Source organism: Callospermophilus lateralis, chromosome 19 (assembly GCF_048772815.1).
Source record: "Callospermophilus lateralis isolate mCalLat2 chromosome 19, mCalLat2.hap1, whole genome shotgun sequence".
NCBI lineage: Eukaryota > Metazoa > Chordata > Mammalia > Rodentia > Sciuridae > Callospermophilus > Callospermophilus lateralis.
The window spans coordinates 34834305-34858375 of record NC_135323.1 but is presented as its reverse complement, the minus strand read 5'-3'; the positions used below and the strand labels follow the sequence as shown (position 1 = coordinate 34858375).

The following is a 24071-nucleotide window of genomic DNA, read 5'->3' as shown; positions in this document are numbered from 1 at the left end:
CACAGCAGCCTTAGAGGGTGGCTGGTGAGGAGGCAACGGTACATGAGAGGTTATGGGGTTTGCTCAAGGTCACTGAGAACTGGAGCCCGGGTCTGTCTCACCCTTCCTTAAAAAGAACCCATGCCCATCTCTCAGCAAGGGGACAGGCCCTCAAGGGCCCTGCTGATCTAGACCATGCTCCCTGTAGCACTGGATGAGGGGATTTTCCAATAGCAACAGTGCGCCACAAGAAGTGCAGGTATTCTGGAGGCTGAGACTCAGGTTCTGCATGTTTCCTACTGTCACTCATGTAACAGTATCACCCCCTCTGACCCTCAGTCTGTTGAGCTGTATGGGGGGACAACAGGAAACACTCACAGGGCTTCTGGGGTTACATAACCTACAATAGACATAGCCTCTTGTACAGCCATTCTTGGCCTTGATGTGGTCACAGATCAGTAGCTGTCCCTTTGGTCAAGGTGTTCTGGTGGCATCTCATGATGCTCACAGGGTTGTTTTTCTTTGAGGGTCCCTGGTCCTGCCAGGCACCCATGCTAACACAGTTCTGCAGAAGCCATAGGCCTTGCAGCTCCAGGTCACAACAGTGACCACCCATCAGAGGCAGCATGGGGACACCAAGCAGGTATGCAAGACATGCTCAAGCTCCCGGCCTGACCCCAAAGGAGCTGGGACAAATGCTTAGCTTCCCTCACTTTGGCTATAATATAGTAGCAAAGCCCTGACTCTCGGACCTTGGACCTCTTCCTCCTTGAGTCAGCTACATCTGCTTGTGCTCAGCCCTGAGGAGATGCACAACAGGTAACTGTAAGTGGGTCTTCCCCCGGAAGTACGTAGTTTCCAACAGCTTCCTGTTTCCAAGTGCCTGATTCTAGGTCATCTGGCAGGAAGCAGCATATGTGGTTGTGGAATCAAAATGCATTTTTGAAAAATTCCAGGCTTAAGTTGCCTTTTTAAAAAGGCATTAAAATGTTATAATGTGTTATTATTACTTTTTAAATTACTTTATATTCACATGGCTCAAAGATTGTGTAAAACGCAAAGAAAATAGTGCAAAGCGTTTCTCTGGTACCTGCCCTCTGTACCTCCCTGAGCCTGTCTTCCATGCAAGCATTGCTGGTTTCTTGGGTGTTTTTCTGGTGATAATCTAAGAATTCGAGAGCAGAGCGCTTAGGATGACAGCCTCATTCTTTCCTGCACATGAGAGCACATCAGTCATCCAGTCCTGTGCGTGGCTTCTCTCATTAGCATCTCTATACTTGTCATTTGCTTGGATGGATGTGGGTTTTTCCTTCTCATCCTTTTGGATGGTTTATCATTTATTTTTGGTTCTTCCAGTTCTTACCCTCAGATTTACAGGTTATGCCATCTCCTCAGTCGTTGGCTTCTTGAGACAGCATCTGATAACTCGTCACCATGAATGATGATGAAATTAGCCTTGTTCCCCTTCTTTCTACCTCTATCTTTTCTGTCACACAATTTTGGTTCAGTATATTACTGCTTTCCTTTTTCCTCATATTTGCCTTTATACATTTAAATGCATTTATATCTCTATTATCTGGTAAAGCTCTGAATTGTATCTTTTGAGAGTCACCTACTGCCTGAGAGATATAAACCAGTGTTCTCGCATTACACTGACCTCCTCAATATGTCCACCTCTGGCTTTCAGAATCACATGATTATTCTCAAGGTGCTGAGATTTGGAGAATTTGCACTTCTGTTGTGCGATCAGGGGTTGCGGGTGCACAGTGATGACGGCTCTCAGCAGAGGTTTAAGAGGCACACGGGAGGGATCAAAGCTGGAGGAAATGGCTAGCCTCTGCCCTAGGGAAGTGAGATGTGTACAGGATCTCAGGGGCCTAAGCAGGCCTCATCATGGACCAGGTGTCAGTTAGCAAAATGAGGAACTTCTACCTGACCATTCGAGCACAATCAGGCTGTGGCTGGTAAAAGAAGCAACTGACCAAGACCCACTGTCATTGTCCCATGCATACATTAAGGAAACCAAAGAAAAGTATTTTGCAATAAATAAACAAAATTTTACAACCAAGCAAGAAGTCTACACTGGCAGACATAACATGAACAATAAGGCCATGATCAAATATAGTGTTTTAGAATCATCAAGAATATTGTGCAAGCTGGGCATGGTGGGCACATCTATAATTCTAGTCACTTGGGAGGCTGAGGCAGAAGGATCATAAGATCAAGGCCAGCCTCAGCAACTTAGAAGACAGAGTTTATCTTGAGAAAAAAACAAAAAAAGGCTATGGATACAGCTCTGGGATAAAATGCCCCAGGTTCTATCCCCAGTACCACCATCAAAAACAAGCAAACAATAAGAACAAAAATGAAACCAGACTCCTGACTAGTATGAATTCAGGTACTTGAATGTTGTTCCTGGGGATAGAGATAAATCATTCCTAGAGAAGCACAAATTAAGTCTGTAACAACAACAGATGAGTGCTGTACATCTGTGGTCTATTTCCTGTGCCCTGCACACTGAAGACCAGGGAAGGATCACTTTGCTGGTTCTGCCCAGGTCTAACTGAGCAAATTTCTCCTCAGTGTGCAAAAGCCTGCGTTTTCCTAAGACAGAGAAGTGGAACTGACCTGGTGCTGCTGGCTCTTCGGGCTCCTGCCCATTGCAGAGGCCTGGCCCTGCCACACCTCCCACTGTCAATCACCCCGTGGCTTCCCAGGTCCGCCCATACCTGCCAGTGTACCCCTCACACCACCAGTGGGTGTTAGCTCCCTTTCTGTTATTTTGCATTTTGCAGAGTTGTGTGTGGTCAACTCTCCTCTCTAAAACCCAAATTGCCTTTCAACTAAGAAGTTTGAATTAATGAGGTATTATTTATTTTTAGGACCAGGACATGAGTACAGATGTGCTTTTGTCATAGTTTAATCTTCATTATTTTATCACAGTTTATCTCTACTTAGATTCTTCTGTTGCTAGAGGTACTAATCCTGCAATGAATTGAAGATTGTGTTCAAAGGCTAATCTTTGTAAATCACAGAACTGGGGGATTAAGTGGAAACTAGTCTCTCCTTGCCAAGCCAGAACCTCCTTCCCATCAAAGGTTCCACCCTAACTTTCCATCCTTCCCAGGGTAACCTGTGACCTCAGATCACAGGAATGGGAGAGAAGGCTTTAGCGCTGTACAACAGGGTAAAGTATTTATCGACCAGTTCCAAGTGGTCACTGGCTCAGGACTTCAGGGTGGGATGGGGGAGGACCCCTAAATGTCTGACCCAATCCTCAGAGCCCAGAGGCTTCAGCAGTCAGAGGCAGGGTTGCAGGTTGTAGACACTGGGCATCTGGGGCTGGCGGACATGGATCTACAATAAGGTCACCTTACACTCAAACACAACTGCTACTTACTTCTACTACTTACTTGGAAATTTTTTTTCTTTTTTGGATGATCATCTTTCCATGAATTTTTGAAAACAACTGAAGTTTTACTCTAAATACGGCTTTTTCATTCTGAGATTTCTGTAAAACATCAAAGGCATGCTTTTCCTTTCAGAAATGGGAGTTTTAATGACTGTTTAGTATAGTCAACCCTCTGTATCTGTGGATGCGCGTTCTTAGATTCAACCAGCTGAGGATCAAAAACATTCAGAAAATAATTCCATCTGTACTAAACATGTACAGACTTTTCCCTTTGTCATTATCTCCTAAATAATGCAGTCTAATCACGATTTACAAAGCATTCATGCGGAATTAGGTATTATAAGTCATATGAAGGTGATTTAAAGTACACAGAAGGACTACACCCGCTAGTTTACAGTGGGGACTTGAGAATTGATGGAGTTTGGTATCTGTGGGGTCCCAGACCAACCCTCTAGGATTATAGAGAGGTGTCTGTGTTGCCTTGAATGGGCCTTCATCACATGTTGCCAACAGTTGGGTAGGAAGGGGGTCTTTGCCACCCTTGTCTCTTCAGAAATTTCTAGTTTCTGGTGCTGGAGCACAGAGAGGATGACATCTAACTGGTACAGTGGCTGTAAAGACTCAGTAGGTAATGCATGTAAATTGCAAACACAATGTCATTTGTTCCTAATTGCAGCAAATCTGGGTTATTATTTTCTCTCTTGCTGATCCAGGTCCCACACTGAGCCACTGGGAGGAGATTCCTCAGCCTCTGGTTATATTTGCACTTTCCTATTATATCCTCTTAAATAAAGATGTTATCATTTTTAGTTCCCACATCATGGTCTGTTAAACATAAAGATTAATACTTATATCTTACCCTGACACGTTTAAAAGGCTCACTCGCTGGACAATAGAAGGGTTTTTCCTGGGCGTATGTGGCAAAAAAAAAAAAAAAAAAGGCAGTCGTGTAATTGTCCTAGCATTTTTAGAGAAAATGATAGATGGTATTAGAGATAAGAGCGTTTACGTGGAAGAGGTTGGTTATGTAATTATGGCCAGAGCCAGATCAGAAACATTAGCACGCTGAATTTCAGCAAGGCAAGGTCAGAAGGCTGCCGTGTGCGTTAGGAAAGAATGAATACACTGAATCAATAGGAGGGCCAAGTGCGGCCTGAGAGAAGCCTGTTGTTAAGGTTATGGGTGTATTATGATAATACAGGTATTCAAAAGAAGCAAGGCCAAGCACGAGGAGCATCGATCCAAAATGAAGATTAAAACACCCAGCTAGCGGCTTGTGAGGGTTTCTTAATCCACCTGGAAGACAGAGGGGGCACTGTGCACCTAGAAAAAGAGGTGAGTGTGAGTGTGAGATGTATTCTAGAACCAGAGACACAGAGAGGAGACTCCAGCAAGATAAGGCCACAGACTGCAAGCCCCATGGGCCTCAGTTCCTTGAAGCCTGCTGCCAGGGAGCTGCACGACCATTCGGGGCTCCATCCAGACATCTGGGGTACTGCAAGCATTTCATGGGTTGTGCTGTCACTCAGCAAAGAAAAGGCATCAGTTTGAGTCACCCTAATGCTCAGGTCCGCAGAGCAAGGCCACCAGCAGGGCACAGTGCTGCTGACCTCAGTAGCATTGGGAGGCAGAGACACCCCCACCAACCTCCAGGAAGAGGGCAGAGAAGCTACAAGTGGCCAAATGGCCGTAGGCAGCTCATGGGCCCAGCAGATGCCCGTTGGCTGTTGGTCTTCCCATTTGCCCACTTGAGGCTCGGGGCACACAAATGCCTCAGGGAGTCCAAAGGAGGAGTCTGCAAACATGGATCATATTCAACTGGGTTCCTAATTCTCAGCAGAGTTCTTGTGCACCCTTGGTAAAAAGCTCAAGGTAATTGTTAGGCCCTGGGTGGGCAGGAGGCCTTCTGATGGGCGTGAAGGCAGAGGCAGAATCTGGAGTGTTGGGTAGGGTGGGCTCAGGGATCTGAAGAGCATGTGCATTTCCTCCAGCTTAAGAGCATTAAAGAGTCCATGTCTGGCAAGTGAGGAGGGATGGTTATACTCAGGAAGCTTTGCACATCCCCCCAAGGATGGTCCAAAATGCTAAAAACTCTCCATAGTAAAATATTTACTCAAATAAGCAAGTGTTTTTCCCTCCAGGTGCTTGCTGGTGTTTCCTGCTGTTAATCTCTTTTGGAAATGCAAGAACATGTTTTGATATAGATTACAAAAGTGGGAGCTGCAGAGGTGTTTACACACTCGGAAGGCTGCGCTGCCAGAGCGGAGGCATTGATTCGTTTTCTGGACATAAAGTGAATCATGCAAAGAGACAGATTCCTTCCTCCCCCATGACCCCCAGCCGGAATCTCTGGGAATTGTTTTGCCATCTTGCCGACAGCATCTATAATTTGGTGCACTGGCTGTAGGAACACACAGGTGAGGTGTAACCCAAACATCCGTTGCAGCCAAATGCCATTACAGCAAGGGACACTCAAATGGGGTGCCTTCTGCAGCACAGGTGGACCCAGCGCTACCTGATTTAGCACCTCTCTTTTCACAGTTGGGGTCCTCTTCTTACCTGGACTTTGTGATTTTCAGTGACTTCCCAGAGATTCCGAATCAAAATCAAAACTTCCCAGCACACATCAGGGACATTCTGTGACCCAAATTGCTTTCCTAGGCTTTCTTTTTTCCCTTAGAATGAACCCCTAGCTCCAGCAACCAGATAGAAAACAAGGCAATGAAACATGTCATTGGTGTCAACAAAGTAAATACCTGCACAGGCCAAGCCTAGCATGACACGGAGAGCTGCCAGCCAGCCCTGGGCACAGGGGGCCTTGAGCTAGGAGGATTCAAACTGTAAATACGACAAACACTGACTTCGTGGCAAGCATTGTTCTGAGTTCTCTATGTGCAACCCATCAGATGTAATGACGAGGCCCAAACGTCACTCATCTCCTAGGAATGGGGAAACTGAGGCACAGAAATGCTAAACAACTTGCATAAGTTCACTCAAACAGTAAAATGTAGGCTGAGGTCTGCACTTCAGCATGGCTTCTAGGTCGGAAAACTCATCGCCTTTCCCATCATGCCTGTCGGTAACCCAGCACTTAAAATACAGGGGACATCTGCCATAAGTCTTCCAAGAGGAGCAGAGCTCCCCAGGGAAGGGGGTCCTCCAGGTAAGAAACAGGCTAGAACCTTGGCTCAGAGCCTGTTGAGGTCAGGGCCTCATATGTTTGCAAGACCTGTGTGGGCCATTTAAAGTTACAGCATCAAAGAGACCACAGGTCACCGGGCAAGAGAGCACAGCTGAGACACTAACTGCCATACAGCCACAAAAGGGGAACACAGGCAGGCAGCCCTAGACGCCTAACATACGTGGCACATTGTGGCTACTCCCTTTTCTTATTACTTCAACCAATCTGCAACAAATAGCCCTGTGCCCAGGTGCAGGGATTGCTTTCAGGAGTGCTGTGGAGAAGTGGAGACCTCTGGGACAGCGGGAGGGGCACACACCTTCCAGGTGTGGCCACTTGCCCTCAGAGGGTGGTGCAGTCCTAACCCGAGCGGTCCTACTCCTCCACATCCTCGTGTCTGGTGTCATCAGACTTCAGGTTTGGAGTCTGATACATGTGAATTGTGAATTGCTGCCTTTCATTTAATAGTACTTTTATAATCAGAAAAACAAATGTTAAAGACACTCTGAAAAGTAAATGACAAGACTTGCAAGTGAGCCAAGAGTCCCATCTGGACGGCGAGACTTGGGCTGTGCCAGGAGAGCAAGGTGCTGTGGGGTGAGGGAGAGGTGCCTACTAGAGAGCCATGCAGAGGAGGTGGTGGGACTCCTAGGCAGAGGATGGGAGGGTCTGAAGAGAATGTGAAAGGTTTTTCCCACAAAAACCCAAGTGGAAATTTCATCCCCATTGTGAGGTATTAAGGGGTGGAAGCAGGTGGGACCTTCAAGAGGGGACGAGGGTATGCTGTCATCAATGGGCAAATCTGTTCAGGGAGTCCTGGATTCATGAGTTAATGGCTCCTCTGCAGAGTGAGGTTGTCATAAAAGCCAGTTAGGTGCACATTCACAAGTGTCCCCATCATTATGCAATGCCCTGGGCAGGGTCAGGACTCTGCAGAGCCCCCAGCAGCAAGAAGGGCCTCACCAGAGTTGGCCCCTCCAGCTTGGACCTCCCAGCCTCCAGAATCTGGAGAAACCTTTGTTCTGTGTGAGCTGGTTTTAATATTATATTTATTATTTCATCTTCTGTTGGACCAGAAGAAGCTGCAGGTCCTTTAGGTCTAGTCTCACTGTCCAAATGGGACTCTCAGCTAGCATTTAAATTTTGTTATTTCCTTTTCAGGGTGTCTTTAACATTTGTTTTTCTGATTATAAAAGCACTTTGAACTGAAGCTGATAAATCTTTATAAATTACTCAGTCCATGGTATTCAATTATAGCAACAGATACCAAACCAAGAGGACATCTGCCCTGAGTCTTCCAGGAGGAGCAGAGCTCCCCAGAGAAGGGGGTCTTCCAGGTAAGGAGCAGGCCAGCACCCTGGCTCAGAGCCTGTTGAGGTCGAAGCCTCCCATATTTGCAAGAAAGACCTGTATGGGCCATTTAAAGTTGCAGCATCAAATAGACCACAGGTCGCAGGGCAAGAGAGCATAGTTGAGATGCTAACTTAGAGTCCCCAGTCTGCCATACAACCCTAAACTAGAGTGGATTCTGGCAGTGCAGTCCCACTATAGGGCACACACAGAAGTGATCAGAGAATCAGCCATGGCTGGGTGGGTCGCCATGGCTGGGTGGGTTGCCGGGGCTGCATCTTCTCAGAGCCCACAGTTCTGCAGGCTCCTGGGACTGTAAGCAACAGATCAGAAGTTCACATTCTTCAGCTCTAAAAAATCTCCTCCATCTCACTTCAGCAGGCTGGGAACACTCCTGGGTAATCAGACAGCTGACCCTGTTTGTTTCAGAAAAGGCTGCACCTGGGTGTGGCCTTGCCTGAATGTGGGCAAACCTCTCCACCCTGTGTATTTACTTTGCAGGTCTGGGCTTATGGTGCAGTTCCGAGGCCGCCTGCAGCCCTTCTCAGTAGGAGCAACCCTGAAACATTTGTTTCAACAGGAGCTCCTACAGCTGTGATGGGGCAGCCAAGGCCTGGGATTCCAAAGGTCTCCCAGTTCAGAAAGTAAAAAGAAAAGAAATGCTATCCTCATAGCAATATTTCTATCCGGAAGCTGCAGGAGCCCCACATGGAAGGGTCTGATGAACACAGGCCTCTGCCTTCTTGTGTGCGTGACATAGGAGCACTCCAGGCCCATCCTAATGAAGCAAGTACTCCATAAACACCACCCTCTCAAGCCCCTTCTCTTGGCAGCCAAAATTGTCACCTAGAAAACAAATCTGATCATGTAATTTTCCTGCCCCGAGTTGGTGGGTGTCTCTACACTGCACTCAGTACAGGGTTTTAAAATCTAAAAAAACTGAAGCGAAACACTTTCTTTAAACCAAATCTTAGATTCCCAAGATCAAAACCAGCTAAAAATAGTGACTGTAAGTTCATATTTCTAATTCCACTGGAAGTCACTTAGAATACAAGCTAACCTAATGGAGGGTCTCCCCGCATCCAGATTAGGTGACTGTCATATTTGTGCGCTGACCTGGGTATGGAATGATAATTCTGTACTTTCACCTCTGCCTTTAAATGCCCATTTTAAGTCTGCCACACACTCTCCAGTGCACAGTAGAGCACTCACCCCAGTCCCCAGCCTGGCCTGGTCCAGCCCTTGGATCTGTCTGTCAACAGGCTTCTGTTCTAGGTCAGCAGATGCCCCTTTCCCTTTTTCCAGAGCTACAAATCCAGTCATTCTCAAGATCCAGCTCAAAAGTAGCCTTCTGCCCACTTACCCACCCTAAAGGAGTGGCTTGCCAGGGATGGGGCATTCAACGAATCTCTCTCAGGTCACTTACTGTGTGGTACTGTCACTTGTATTGTCTCCCTGATGGGACACGGGCATCTGGAGGATGGGCAGGTTTTATTCATGCCTGCTTCCCACTACGCATGCAATGTTTGGTACTAGAGTCCTTAGTTTGTCTCAGTGAGAAGGGTAAATAAAGGGTAAATAGTTTAAAAATATAATTTGCTGCCTTTGGGAAGTTAGGAAAAATTAAGGACTTTCATCATTGTTGCTTCCCTGAATGAAAAGTTAAATATGAACAAATTCCCTGGGACCTGAGGCCTGCACTTGATCTCAGTGGCTTTCAGCCTCAATGCAGAGGACCTGTGCCCTGGAGCTGGGGATGGAGGCCCAGGTCCACATGGTCTGTGAAAAAGTAGCCACTCATTTCCAAAAACACGGCCAACAACCCAGAGTGGATGCAGGATGAATTACAAATGGCACTGTTGTGAATCCTGAGCAAATGGAGGAAATTCTGGGCTAACAAAATGTAAATTCATTCCACAAAAAACCTTTAGTGCATAGCTCAGGAGACAGTCAAGGGTCCATGATTGTATCAGTTCAGAAAATTCTACATTGCTCCTGAAGTGATTTGTCTTTACCCTTGTAACTATCTAATAAAAATAGGAGAAAGTAATCTAGTTGTCATTTCACTCTTTCCCGCCGCTCCTTACCCAGAATCACGCCATTGGGTTCCTCTGGGGGTTGCCACACGATCCGCACTGCTGTGAGCCTCACCTCGGGGAACACCAGCCTCACAGGAGGGCCTGGAGCTTGGAGAAACACAGGATGTGGATGCACATAGGATCTGAGGCCAGTTGTGCACTACTTCTGGGACACTGCTCATGGTGGAACATGCTGAAGCTTTTGATGAATCACTTTTGGAATCTACATGGCCTTGTGTGGCTCCCTAACAATTTTGGAAAAACACCTCATTTTTAATTCTACCCATCTGCTTTCCAAGTTTTCCAAGTTTCGAAAGCAGTGCTCATAAACTACTCAGGAAGTGGTGCAAATGCAGCTAGTACACTGCAGAACTAGTCCCCTGGCCACTAATAATAATTCTGCAGAGTATGCAGCCAGTTGGAAGAAGATGATACTAATCTGAGCTCAGACTCCTTTACTGGGTTTGAGAGTGGGTGTGAGACAAGGCATCCTCAAATCCCTTCCAACTCTAAATGGAGGTTAAACTATTGATGAAGCAACATGTTGGCAATCAATGCTTTATCTCTTATGCATGCCACCCCTCTCCTGCCTTGTCCTAGAAAATTAAGAGTTGATGTGCCCAAATGCATATAATAATTTTCTGTGGTTCAGTGCACTGATAATTCAAAAAGCAGTTGTGTATTGTGGAACCACTGAATAATAGGGTCATAACCCTCATAAAATTTATTTGCTTAAATGAATAGACAAGTTAGTGTGTGGCCAGGATGGGAAATTCTTGTTGGACTTAATCATGGATTGATTCCAGGTAAGAGGCCATGGGCATGTGACAATCAATACAGAAACAGAACGAGGAGGCCCACAACAGCCACCGTGGACAGCTGAATTCTGCGTCGAGCTACTAAACTAGGATCAGTATTTAAAATTTTGAATAGGTCTTATGACACTTATATTTGGGCAAATAAATGTCCGAAGGAGACCATGAGCTCACAGACTCAGACTAATTCACAAATACGCGAGCTAGGAGGGCAATTGTGACATTGGCCTCCTCCAAGCTGAACATTTGGATATGTTGAAATGAGAGGGAGGAAAGACGTGTTTCTATTAGGACTGACAAAGAAGAGAAAACATCATTCCAAGACTAGCCAATGTGTCCTTTAGGAAGAGCAGATGGCAGAAGTCCGGGAGTTGAGGAGTCTCTAAAATGCCCCTGGGACTTCATCTGAGCCTCGCTTCATACAGCCTGCAGGGAAAACCATGTCCATTTCCCATTTCCCATTTCCCTGCTGGGTCCCATCCACCTGAGCCTCTGGGCTGGGGAAGGATGAGGATCTGCGTGCAGTGCTCGGTTCTCTGCAGAGGCCAAGTCTTGCTCTAGTCCCTCTGAGAACAAGGGAGGGGCAGTTTCCACTCTGCAGGTAGAGTGCATTTGGGGCTCATTAGTCACCTTGGTGAGATGCTTAAGAAAAGCTGCACTTGTTTCCATTCTGTCAGAAGCCTCTGATTCCAGGGTGAGTGTTTTGGGGGAGATGGGTAATATTTTCCTCTGATACTTTCATTATAGTCTCTTTAAAAATGAAAATGTAAGGGAGCTAACCTTTAAGTGTTTGACATCTGCAAAGTGGAAAAACATATTTACTGATGATTGAGACTTCTATAAAAACAAAATCAGCAAGATATGCTTGTTACTCACTCTGGAAACACAGGGGTCTGGGGACCCTGGGAGCCATCAAATGTACCGCTCTCTACATGGGAACTTATAATTATGTCTCATTACACAAATGGTGAGACCTGGGCAGTCCCCTAAGCATTGGGACCCATTGGCCCAGAGTGGATTTGTAACTAGCTTTGTATAGGCACCATCAAGATGAGCAGCTCACATTTTACAGCTGGGCCCACCCCTCGCCAGCACTGCCCAAGGCAGAGTTATGACTGAAATTCTGCACAGCTTCATAATCAGGCTGTAAAAATCCACTCCAGGCTGAAATTGGCCATATAAATGCTCGGTGACTGAAAAACAATTTTGTTTTGTTTCCCTCAACTGAGAAAAAAAAATGGCTGGAAAATTATGTTAAAAACACTCATAATCCAAATTGTTTGGATTGGGAAAGCAACCCAGGGAGGCAGTGAGGCCAGCGAGAGTGCCAGCCTTGTACATACCATCATCCTTCGTACGCTCGAGGATGAGAGGCATGCTGGGGACCCCGTTCCCGATGCGGGTGAACGCCAGCACCTGGAGCTCATACAGCACGAACTTGCGCAGGCCGGCCAGCAGCGCCGACCGCGTGTGGTTCCCCCGCACGGTGTGACTTCTGGGCTCAGGATCCAAGTCTTTGGCTCGGTACAGAATCTGAAGCATCAACATGCGGACAGTTGTGATCATGCTGTGTTGGGAAGGGTCTCTGTGGGCACAGGGCAGGCTTGTAACCAGAAGGCTGGGACAGCCAACTGGGTGCAGCTGTGTGAGGAGTGTGGACTCAGGTTCTATACCCCAGTATTGGGGAGGAAGATGATGATGAAGTGACTGAATACCAGAAGGGGCGCTTGAGCTAACTCTCAGCCCACAGCTTGGCGGGTTGGCTGCCTGGCCACAATTGTCAAGATCTGAAGCACTCAGCTGCAGCCATGCCAGCCGTACCCACTAAAACAAGGACTCAATTATGAACATGGGCCTTCTGCATCCTGCAAAAGGAGCCAATAGCTCCATGGAAACTGGTTCCTGCCCCAGTAGACTCTCTGTTCCCCATAAGAACCTGAGCCCTGAGCCATATCAAAGCCATCCTGAGATGCACTCCTCCAGGGCCCTCCTTCTCCTACAGAGTTCCTATGTCTTCCCTCCATGCTCATCCCCTCTCTCCAAACTCTTCCCAGAGATCAGAGACTCAGAGGTCATAAAAGGCAAGCTCTCCAGGGAAGAGTTTGAAAAGAGCATGGAAATCATTCTTGTCTGGGATCCAGGAATGTGGTGTGCTGTTGTGGTCACCTGAACCTAGGACTAGCATATATCATGGCTTGGTCATATGTCATGGCACTGTCATGTATCATGGGGCCAGAAGGAAGCAATTAAAATACCCAGGGAAGAGGGGTGACATGATAACAGCTGGGGGAAAACAAAGAACAGGTGTCTAAATTATGGAAAGGCAAAAAGGAGACCGCTTGTAATCTGTGGAGCAGCGGAGAAAGAAGTGTGGCCTTGCTGGCCAAATCCAGAGATTCTCATCCCGCTGCTTGGGAGAGCTGAGCTGAGGGGCAGAATCAGGAGACGGTTTTCATCACCCTCCAGTGGTGAACAGGAAATAGGTTTTCAATGGTCCAGGTAGATGCATGGAAGACAAAATCCAGAGAAGCTGGGACAGGTCCAAGTCTCAGAGGCAGGTGGCACTGCCTAGGACCGTCCTGGGCCTTTACAATATTTACAAACAACACACACGTCTATCTGCACTTAGCAAGTCAGGAGCACTTCATAAAACAGTCCCTTGCTTTTCACACCACCTCTGGGAAGCTGCCAGTATCATTCCCATTTTACAAGTGAGGAAACAGGTGTGGAGTGAAGAAGCTATCAAGGCACCTCAGCCGGTGCTGTGCAGAGCCAACGTCTGAGCTCCTGGACTTCCAGCTCCTTCTCCACCGGCTGGGCATTCCATAAGCACTTATGCTTCATTCCCAGACTGCAATGAGCGCAGAGGACAGCTAATGGGAAAATCAGGAAAGGGGAAGTGTCTGAGGATCTGTGAGAAAATCGGAGTCTGTTTGGTAGCAACCTCATAGCAGCTCCACGAGGAGAGCAAGGTCACCATGACACATACCTTGTAACCTAGTATAAGTCCATTCTGGTCCTGCTCGGGGACAGATGCCCATGTCAGCAAAATCTGGGTGGAGCTGACGGCCTGGGCGGACACGTTTTCCGGAGCGGCTGAGGGAACTGTAGAGAAGGAGTGACATCGATTGGCATCAGAAGTCTAAAGGCTTCTACAAATAAAGGTCCAATTTTCACCCAAATAATCAAGCTGTCCTTGAAAAATGATGTATTCTGAGAGTTTTGTAGGGATCAGATTAAACCTGCAGGAGTATAACAGATATGTAAATCTCTTTAATGTTAGCAACAAATTCCATAAATCCTGGGTATTTAGAGCTCAATTTTACCCGAGTCCACCCAGCAAGAAAATATGCTTGGTCTGTTCTCTGTAATAACTTGTGGAAACTTCAGGCTTTTATCTCAAATAAGAAATCCTCACTTTCAGACAGCTCGGTGACATCTCTGAACAGGGCATTCTGCAATGGGGGCAGGGGCCAGAGCAAAGACTTTACAATGTACACAGAGGGAAGGGGAGGGGCGGTTTGCCTGTGTCTGTCTCTCTGTTAGGTGTTCTCAGATTTCTAATTGAGTGTAGTCCCAAAGTGACCCAATGAGGCAGTTGTCATTATCCTTTTTGCAGAAGAGAGGACTAAGGCTTAAGGAACCTCATTTCATTCTATTTAAATGGATGCTGTTTTTCACAAGGAGATGCCTACAGAGGCCCTTGTGCATGTAGTTTTCCTGATTTTACGAAGCTCTTCTTTTCTCTGTTTACCCTGTTACTGAACTCATTGTTTTGCTATGTGTGCAGGGATTCAGGTATGATGTGTAAAAAGACAACAGTAAAACCTTAAAAACAAGGACTTCATATTCTAGACAGTCTCAATGACTTCACTATTTTTCTTGGGGCCCACTCACTCTTCAAGGCCATTCAGACAGGAAAATATGCATCTGGGTAAGTCCCCAAGCAAGTCAGAGGATGCACCTCTGATTTTATGGGTCATAAGCAAAGAGGAACTCTGAACCTGGGCCTAAAGGTCACATTGTACCCCAGGACCACTGTGGTATAAAAGGAGGAATGCACTTCAAGTTTTCCGCATCTCACAGTAGGCATCAGACAGGTACCTGCCTGTCACTTGGGCTCTGAGGTCACTACCAAGGGCAGAGTCATCTTTTGAACTGGGAGGCCATGAGGTTCCTCAGGAATAAGCAGCTCAGGAGCAAGAGCAAACCCAGAGTGGACCTGAGGATGCCATTCCACCCCCAGCCTTACTGCCCCACGTGGGAAACTGCTAAGTGCAGCACTTTCACAGAGCAGGTGCTTGGTCCTAAAGACAGGGAGGTGGTGATGCTGTAACCAGGTGTCGCACAAGGATGAGCGAGAGATGGGAGTGCTGAGCGTAGTTTTTGGAAGCTGGACAGACAGACACCTGTAGTCCTCCAGGGCCCAGGCTGGGGGCACACACGTAAGCTTTCCCCACTCATTCATTCATTTACTCAGGTGGCATGACTTCCTCCTGTTGTGTAGAGGCTGTGAGGACCCAGTTCACCTGAATACAGCCAGAGCCTGCGTCTGCACAATAATGCTGCTCTTGGACATTGGATCACATCATAGTTTCATGCCACATGCTCTGATCTTTGTTAGGTGTTGAATCGTGTACCCCTCTGAATCCATACTTTGGAGCCAGACCGTAATTGGAAATAGGGCTATTGCAGATGTAATCGGTTAAGGTGTGTCACATTGGAGTAAGGTGGGCTTTAATCTAGCAGATGGATGTCCTTACAAAAAGGAGAATTTGTAGACACACACACAGGGAGAGTGCACGGGGAACGAACAGACCCACACACAGGGACAACACCATAGAAAGGTGAGTCAAGGACTTCCAGGATCAGGAGAGGGCCTGAGGGAGACCTTCCTCCACATCTCCAGTGGGGGGCACGGCCTGCTGATGCCTGGACCTCAGACTCCTGGCCTCCAGGATTCTGAGACAATACATTACTGTTGGTTAAGCCACCTGGTTTGGGGTACTCTGTTATAACACTACTATAGTTTTTTTAAAAAATTTTAAAGTTATAGGTGGACACAATACCTTTATTTTATTTATTTATTTTTATGTGGTGCTAAGGATTAAACCCAGTGCCTCACATGTGCTAGGTAAGCACTCTACCACTGAGCCACAACCCCAGCCCCAGTTTTTAAGACAAAACACCAGAAGTCATTAGTCTTAGATATTTGGCAAGCTTAATTGAGATACTAGTTCAGCTCACAGTGTCTTCTTCTTCTTCTTCTTCTTCTTTTTTGTTTTTTGCACTGAGGATTTAACCCAGAGGCCTTTTACCACTGAGCTACATGCCAAGCCCTTTTATTTTGAGACAGGGCCTCACTAAGTTGCTGAGGCCAGCCTCAAACTTGGGATCCTCCTGTCTCAGCCTCCAGAATTACTGGGATTACAGGCATGTGCCACTGTGCTTGGCATCAACCAATTATTTCTGCAGACCCACAGTGAGCCATAGTCTAACAATATAATCTGCTGAGGAGATGCTGATCCTTGGGTAAGGGGCCTCACCCACCTGCAGAGATCTTCCCAGGGGGTGGGGGGAATCACAGAGAAGTCCTGGAAGGGCCAAGACCTTGGCTGCCCGCCCCAAGAAGGTCCATTTCCTGACTCCTGATAGCCCTGGGGGCAGCACCTTTCCCCTCCCTCCTGAGTACCTCTCCTTACTGCCCAGCCCTGAATCTGTTGCCATAGTAGGTCAGTAAATGTGTCTACAAAATAGAAAAGTCACCTGTTTACCTGTTAGGAACAGCCACAGTGACCATCTCTATGTTTTGGGGGGAGATACTGCTGGTCAGCTTAATCTAGTAGACAAGCTTTCTTCTCAAACATGTCAGTTGAGAGTCATTCACTCAATTGTTCAATCATTCAATGAAATAATGTCAATTTATATGAGCAGATATGTGACACAGAGAAGGGATTTTAAGTTTAGTCAGTTCTCAGAACAGGAAGGATGCTTGTCTCAGGTGCCAGCCCCTGTCCCAGTTGCATTCCAGCTGTGGCTTCGGCATGGCCCCTGTAGACTCCCTGAGTGGACAAGGGGCTCCTATTGGTTGTCTCAAATGCTACTATGTCCTTTTCCATGAAATGGTTTTTACATTTGCTTATTTATAAAAAAGAGTAACAAACAAAATAGACTAACAAACTATGAACTAAAGGAGTCACTATCATTAAATGAAATGTAAACCTAAAATTTATCTGAATTTACTTAAGGTATGAACACCAAGTATAATGTATGCCCACAAGTGTAGTCTATGTTCTCAAAACTCTGTCTCTTGTCTGTAAGAAGAAGGGCCATTGTCATAGCAACCCAACTGCTCCACCTCCTGGACCCTTATCTATTTCCTGCGAGTCAGTCTTTGAAACAATAAGTGCCCAATTCTCACTGCAGACCTACAAATAATCACTGATTTTCTATGATGTGGTAGGTAATATATGCATCCATTTATTAGAGGACCACACATGTCCCCAAAGAATGAGGTCAATCTGATGACTTTAGCGACTTGGGCTTTGTGCTTGGAACACGGCTGGGTTTTTCATAAGGAGAGAGCTGAGTCGAGTTGTTAAAGAAGAGAAAATGGCAAAGTTCAAGATTAAAATTTTCAGCCAATTCAAATTCTACCCAGGCAAAATCTGCCATTTAGTTACAAGATATGTTTTTAAGATTTGAAAAAGAAACACCTTACATCTGTTCTGAGGTAGGTTCAACATCTTTTCCAAACTGACATCTTAAGTTTTGCAATGTTCTTAGAAATTCCCCTTTCATTAAAAAACAAATCCATTCAAAACACTATTTTCTTCTTCTCTTCGTATTCTCTCCCCTCTTTGGGATTTTTTACTGTGCAGTTCACTGATGCTCCTCATGTGGTCTCTTTTGATTTTTAAGGCCTCATTTATCCTTACAATATATCATAAGATGTCATGGAAGAAATTAGACTGCATTTCAGAACCATAAATTGCACTTAAATGTGGTTCAAGATGTTCTGCTCCATGTTTCCAATCCCTTTTCAGTATTCCTGCTAACTGTGTCATTTTTCAGTTCCAAAGAACTATTGTTTTCATGGAGGTGAGACTTGAACCCGGGTCAGCAGCTTTGCTCTCTTCCTCAGCTCTCTCTCCAATCCCTTCCCATCCCATTGGCTCCACGGTTCAGCCTGTGACTTCATCAACTTCATCTCCCCTCCTCATGCTAAGCAGTGCCTGGCAGGATGGATCTCTGCTGAGGAGGGTGAGTGTCAGCAGGAGCAGGGAAGCTAAGAAGTCACAACTGTTGCAACAGGGAGGGTCTTGCTGGTCAGAGGGAGGAGTCTTCCACATGAGCAGTCTCCAAAAGCTCCGTGCAGAGGAGGAAGAATTGAAGTCCTGCAACACCACAGCATTGGAGGGGGCACCTGAGGGTTTCGCAGTGTGATTGGGGGCTGCCATGGAGAATCAGCACCTACCAAAAAGGGCTTGGCCTGAAAGGGGTCCCAGCATTAAAAATCTCTGAAATCTAAATTGTCTGCATCTTAAAATGAATACCAATAACCCAATTATCCAAATTATGATGAAGCCACTTGAACCAAAACTCTTCTTTCCAGACAGATGTGTTGCACTAAAGTTTCTAACTGAATAAAGTTCAATGAAAATCTAAAAGATAGTTTTCTGTAAGCCATACCCTCAAAAGAAGAAAAGATATAATGAAGAAAGAGAAGCTTCAGCTGCAGAAACATCAAGTCAACTATAAACACAACCACACTGCAGTCCACAGTTCATTCTCCGTAGGCTGCATTTGATTCGCCTCCAGAGCACATGAGAAAACAGACTAAGACAAAACCAACTCCAATATGCTTCTCTTGATATGAAATCTATTCCTCCATATTAAATGAAATGTTGTAGTCCCTACAAAAATGAAACTGCTTGAGAAAGACCCTTCAAGTTACTGTGAAAGAGAACCAAGATTATTTGAAGTAAACAAAGCCAGAAGAAAAACATGTGGAATGAGCTTATCTACAGAACATTATCCTCTGCATTCTCTAAACCTGTAAAAATAGGTTTTCAATGGCTGGAAAGGTTTGTACAAAAAATATAGACCCAATTCAGAAATTCTGCATTGGTTAACTCTGTTTTTAAAGAGTATTCTTTGAAAAGTTATCAAAGCAATGTTTCTATTTTCTTTATTTTTATACAACATGTAGTTTGTTGGTTTTTGAATGAAATCACTAAGAATAGTTTAGCTGGGTATAAAATTTCAGTTTGAGGGTTCTTTCCTTTCAGTCCCTGCAACAAAGTGATTCCATCTTCTTCTGACCCCCATGGTACTTGAGAAGTTATTTCAACCAAGCTGTCATAATCACCTCTGCAGGTCATCTGTCTTTCACTCCCAATTGTCTTTATGGTTCACTCTTTGGCTTTGGTGTTTAGCAGTTGTAGCAGAAGGCATTTTGGTGTGGATTTATTTTTACTTATATTTGGGATCTACCCTTCTTCAGTCTGATGAAAATGTCTTTCATCAATTCTGGTATTTCTCAGCCATTCTTTGAAGATATCTTCCTTATATCCCTTTTGAGTCCTATTAGATGTGTATTAGACCTCTCACTCTGGTATTTGTCTTTCTATCTCTGTTATATTTTCAATTTTTATGTCTTTGTGTCTTTGTGTGTTTTCAGTTTCTGGCTCAAATCTAACTTTCAGTTTGGCAATTCTCTTTCTGGTAGTATCTAATCTGCTTTTTGCCTCAATAATTAGAGTTTTATTTTCAGAGACTGTTCTATATAGTTCTTTTTATGAAAAAAAACTGCTTTAAAATTGTATCTTAATCTTTAAAGTTTAAATGATTTTCCTTAGTAATTTGAAACTTTAATAATTTCAAATGTGCTTATTACACATTCTTTCAAACTAGTATGCATTTGAAAGCAATCAGGTCCTCTGTACTTTCTTTTTTAAAAGCTGTTTCATGTTTACCTGTGGCAGAGTATTTCCTTGTGCATCTGTTAATTTTCTCATTGTAAAAAGGGCTAGGTTTTATTTGGGACAATTTGGCTGTGACAATATTTGTTCAGAGAGAAGTTGTATTTGCTTTTGTTGGGTGTGCAGAAGGTCTGGCTTGCAGCCAGTTTCTTTCTTTCTTTTGGATGTATTTTTCTCTTTGTTTCATTCTGTTTTGGAGAAGAGGACAATCTCCAGTATGGTACAATATAGAGCTATTTCAGGATGGCGATGTTTCTCTGAGAATGAAAAGATATTAATGTAAATGAGGACAATCTTCAGTGCTTCTGAACATAGGCAAAATGCAAAAATCTATGCACTACACTTATTTTAATAACATTTTATCTATACAAAATTAATTTACAAAAGGCTGAGCTTTTCTTCAAAAAACATTTGTATTGTGATGTAATCCATATATTCTAGAATTCACCTATTTCAAGTGTACAATTCAGTGTTTTTAGTGTATTCAGAATTGTGCAACCATTACCATAAGGAACTTTAGTTTTCATTACCCCCCAAAGGAACCCTATACCCATTACAAATTTCCCCATTCCACAGGCCCTTCCTCAGGCTTAGGCAACCAGAAATCTACTCTCTGGTTCTGTAGATTTGTCTATATTAGACATGTCATATAAATGAAGTCATACAGTATATGATATTTTGTGTCTGGCTTCTTTCACTTAGTATGATATTTCCAAGGTTCATCTACCAGATTGTATCATATTATGTACCAGAATTTCATTCCTTTTTATTGCTAAATTATCCTTTGTATGGATAAGTCATATTTTACTTATCTATTTGTCAACTGATTTTTTGGTTATTATAATGAATGCTGCTATGAACATTCATGGTCAAATTTTTATGTAGACAAACCTTTTCAGTCTTCTTGGGTATATACCTAGGAGTGGAATAGCTGTGTAATATGGTAATATTATGTTGACTCTTTTGAGGAGCATCAGTTGTTTTCTGAAGTCACTTGCATCATTTTACATTGAATCACCAAACTGTAAAGGTTCCAGTTTCTTCACATCTCACCAATACCTGCTATTGTCCATCTTTTGAAATAATTTTAGCTATTTTAGTATATGAAGTGATACCTCATTATGGTTTGATTTGCATTTCCTTACTGACTAATGGTGTTGAGCATCTTTTCATGTGCTTATTGGCCATTTGTCTATCTCCTGTGGAGAAATGTCTACTCAGACATTTGCCCAGTTAATTGGATCATTTATCTTTTTACTGTGAAGTAAGAGATCTTTATATATTCTAGAAACAAACTTCTTGTCAGATATATGATTTGAAAATGTTTTCTTCCTTTTTTTTTTTTTGCATTTTGTGTATAAAATTCTTTGAAGCACAAAAGTTCTCACTCTGATGAGACCCAATTTACCTATTTTTTTTTCTTTCATTGCTTGTACTTTTGGTTTCCCCAGAAACCAAAAAAGTCTACATTAATTTCTCTTTTGGGAGTTTCTGGGTCCCTCATAAGAGCCTGAACCTGAGTGAGGCACAGGCTTAGTCATTTTTCCCCATCCACGGTCTAGGTGGACACAAGTGAAACTCTGTGGGCAGATACTTTTTAACCTTAATATGGAAGAGCCTCATCCTCACACAGGAGCTTAGGTCCCAACTCCCATTTCTGCAGGTTCACCTTCCTGCTCCTTCATGTGAACCAAACCCTGAGTCCTCACAATGCCAGGATGGATCCAGTCCACTGCATAGCACTTGCTGCTTGGTTTTCAGTTCCCTTTATGCTGCTGACACCTGGAGATTTCACTGTTTGTCTTCTGGGCATACCATTAATTTTAAAATTGTAAAAATTTCTGTTTTATCCACAATTTTATAGTTGGGTATAGCAAAAGATTTTTTTTTAAATATTTTATTTTGGCTCAGAGTGTGTGGCTCAGTGGCAGAGCGGTTGCCTAGCAGACATGAGGCCCTGGGTTCAATCCCCAGCACTTCACACATACACACACACACACACACACACACACACACACACTATTGTTCTTTCTTACTGGATTTAGAACTAGTCCTTAAATTTTCTCAAATTCTCTACTTTGTTTCAAAGACTCAGAAGTTGAAGATAATATAGCTTTCTAAAAATCCACTTGCTCAGTCACAAGCCAAGCTTCCGTGTGTCTCAATCTCTTCTAATATAATAAAACCTAGTCTGAACAAAGCCCAGACTTGCTTCAGCAAGACCCTCTCTCCCAGTCCCCTGGGGACATGCCAGTCAGCATGACAGCAAGCCCTCAGTGGCTCCATTAGCAGGTTCTGCGTTCACACTGCACGAGGAGAAGATTCCTGCCTGACAACAATTCTCTGTCTCCCTGCTCCTGTTTAAATTCTTCCACTTGCCCCAACTGTCCCCTGACTGGGCCCCCAGAAAATGAGGAGGAAATAAAGTCACGAACCTCATGAAAACTTTAGCTTGGAGTTTGTGACTGAGAGTGGACCAAAGTCAGGGAGGGCCCTGGGAACCCAGTGCAATCCAGGTAACAGCAATGTCAGTTCAGATCTACACGGTGTCCATGGTTTGAGGAATGGGCAAAGGAGATGAGAAGATGCTTCTCAGTGCCTCTCAGAGCTTCCACAGCCCGACTCATGCAGGAAGTGGTGCGTGCAGATACACTGTATACCCCAAGCAGTCTGTGCTGCCACCCCTGGCCACCTGGAGGGCCAAGGGCCAGTGCTGTGACACACCTAAAGCTGTGACTGCACACACAGGGCCCTAGCTGGCACTGGGTAATCAGGCAGTAGAGGAAGCCAAGGGGCCCATGGCCAGCAGGCTCAGCAGGCCTCGTCTTCCTGTCAAAGCTGACCCCTCCTTGCCAGCTTCTCTCAGGCCTCACTGCAAGCCTTGCACGGTCTTCCCGGGCCTCCAGTCCCTCTTGGAGCTCAGGCAGGCCACTGCTAGGGCCACAGCTCCTAGGCACCTGTCCCCTTCTCCATCCTGCCCTCCCTGGCCTCAAGGATGGCTGCCTCTAGAGCCACACGCAACTTGTACTTGGCCTTCCTAACTTGTTCTTCTATATATTTTCCATCACATTCACGCTGAATTCTAATTTCCTCCTAAGGCAGTTTTCAACATTAAACACTTCATTAATTAATTTTGCTACTTGAAACTGCCCGGGGAGGCCCTCCTCCCATGGTGTCTTAGTGTGGGGATAGGAGCAGAGGGTTCTGGTGGGGAGAGGAGGCCCTGGGTGTTTTCAAGCACTCCAGGTAGAAACAGCTGCTGCAGGTACCCTGCCTGTCGACTCCCTCCTGACCCTTCTCAGGTTCTAGGGTGACTCCCTGATGTGTCCCTGGGAGCCTTAAGGAAAGGAGACTCACACTGGGCTCAGGGAACAGCAAGGCCCTGACAGAGTTGAAGTGGGAGAGTAGAAGTGCTTTCACTTAATGTAGTCAGTGGAGAGGAGGCAAAGAGAAGGAATAATAAGCAAAATGCAGGGGGACTTCCTGGGGAAGGAGTGGAGGGCCTCGGTCTTCACCTCCGACCCCTGAGCCAGGTCCCTGTCTCCACCTGTCACATCTTCCCCTCATCTGGTGTGGACACAGGCAGGGTTTATTTTAAGAACTATTTTTTTTAAGAGAGAGAGAGAGAGAGAGGGTTTTTTAATATTTATTTTTCACTTTTCGGTGGACAGAGCATCTTTATTTTATTTTTATGTGGTGCTGAGGATCGAACCCAGCGCCTCGCGCATGCCAGGCAAGCACATTACCACTTGAGCCACATCCCCAGTCCAGAACTATTTTTAATAGCCTTGGTGAGCCTAGAATTAGCAGCTGCTGGATGTGCTGAGTCCTTGCCAGAACATACAGGGCAGCTCGCTCCTCCCTGTCCAGGGCCACACCTCACCCATGTGGCCTGGGTGGAGGCCAGGCCATGTCAGGTGTCTTTGAAAACTGTGCTACACTCTTCCCTTTGTGCTTCTAAAACTCTGATGAGGCTAGGAGGGTCATCCAGATTTTGAGACATGACCATCCACAAAGCCTAGAGGATCGGGGGACAGCTCATTATCAGCACAAAGCAGCAGGGACTCTCAGTGTTGACCAAAAACTCTTGTTCTTTTCCTCTTGGCAGTTAGCAGTACCCATGACCAAGACTGATGGAGATGAACAGAGCAAAGGGCTGTTTCTACACAGGTTTTCAGAGGAGGCATGCCTGCTCTTTGCTCGTTCTCCTCCTTCTGGTAACTAGAAGCAGAGGGTGATTAGCCCCATGGGACAGCAGAGCCTGGGCCCTTG

General features: G+C 45.2%; 1 protein-coding gene across 1 annotated transcript in view; it reads right to left on the bottom strand.

Annotated features, from left to right (window-relative positions):
* The window catches only part of Sdk1 (sidekick cell adhesion molecule 1), an 866268-nt gene that overhangs the window by 93625 nt on the left and 748572 nt on the right, over positions 1-24071 (bottom strand). Inside the window, exons 26-28 of the mRNA XM_076840017.1 lie at positions 13805-13920; positions 12159-12348; positions 10010-10108 (exon numbers count right to left, since the gene is read on the bottom strand). Coding sequence (XP_076696132.1) covers positions 10010-10108; positions 12159-12348; positions 13805-13920 — 405 coding nt within the window. The remainder of the gene's footprint in view (positions 1-10009; positions 10109-12158; positions 12349-13804; positions 13921-24071) is intronic.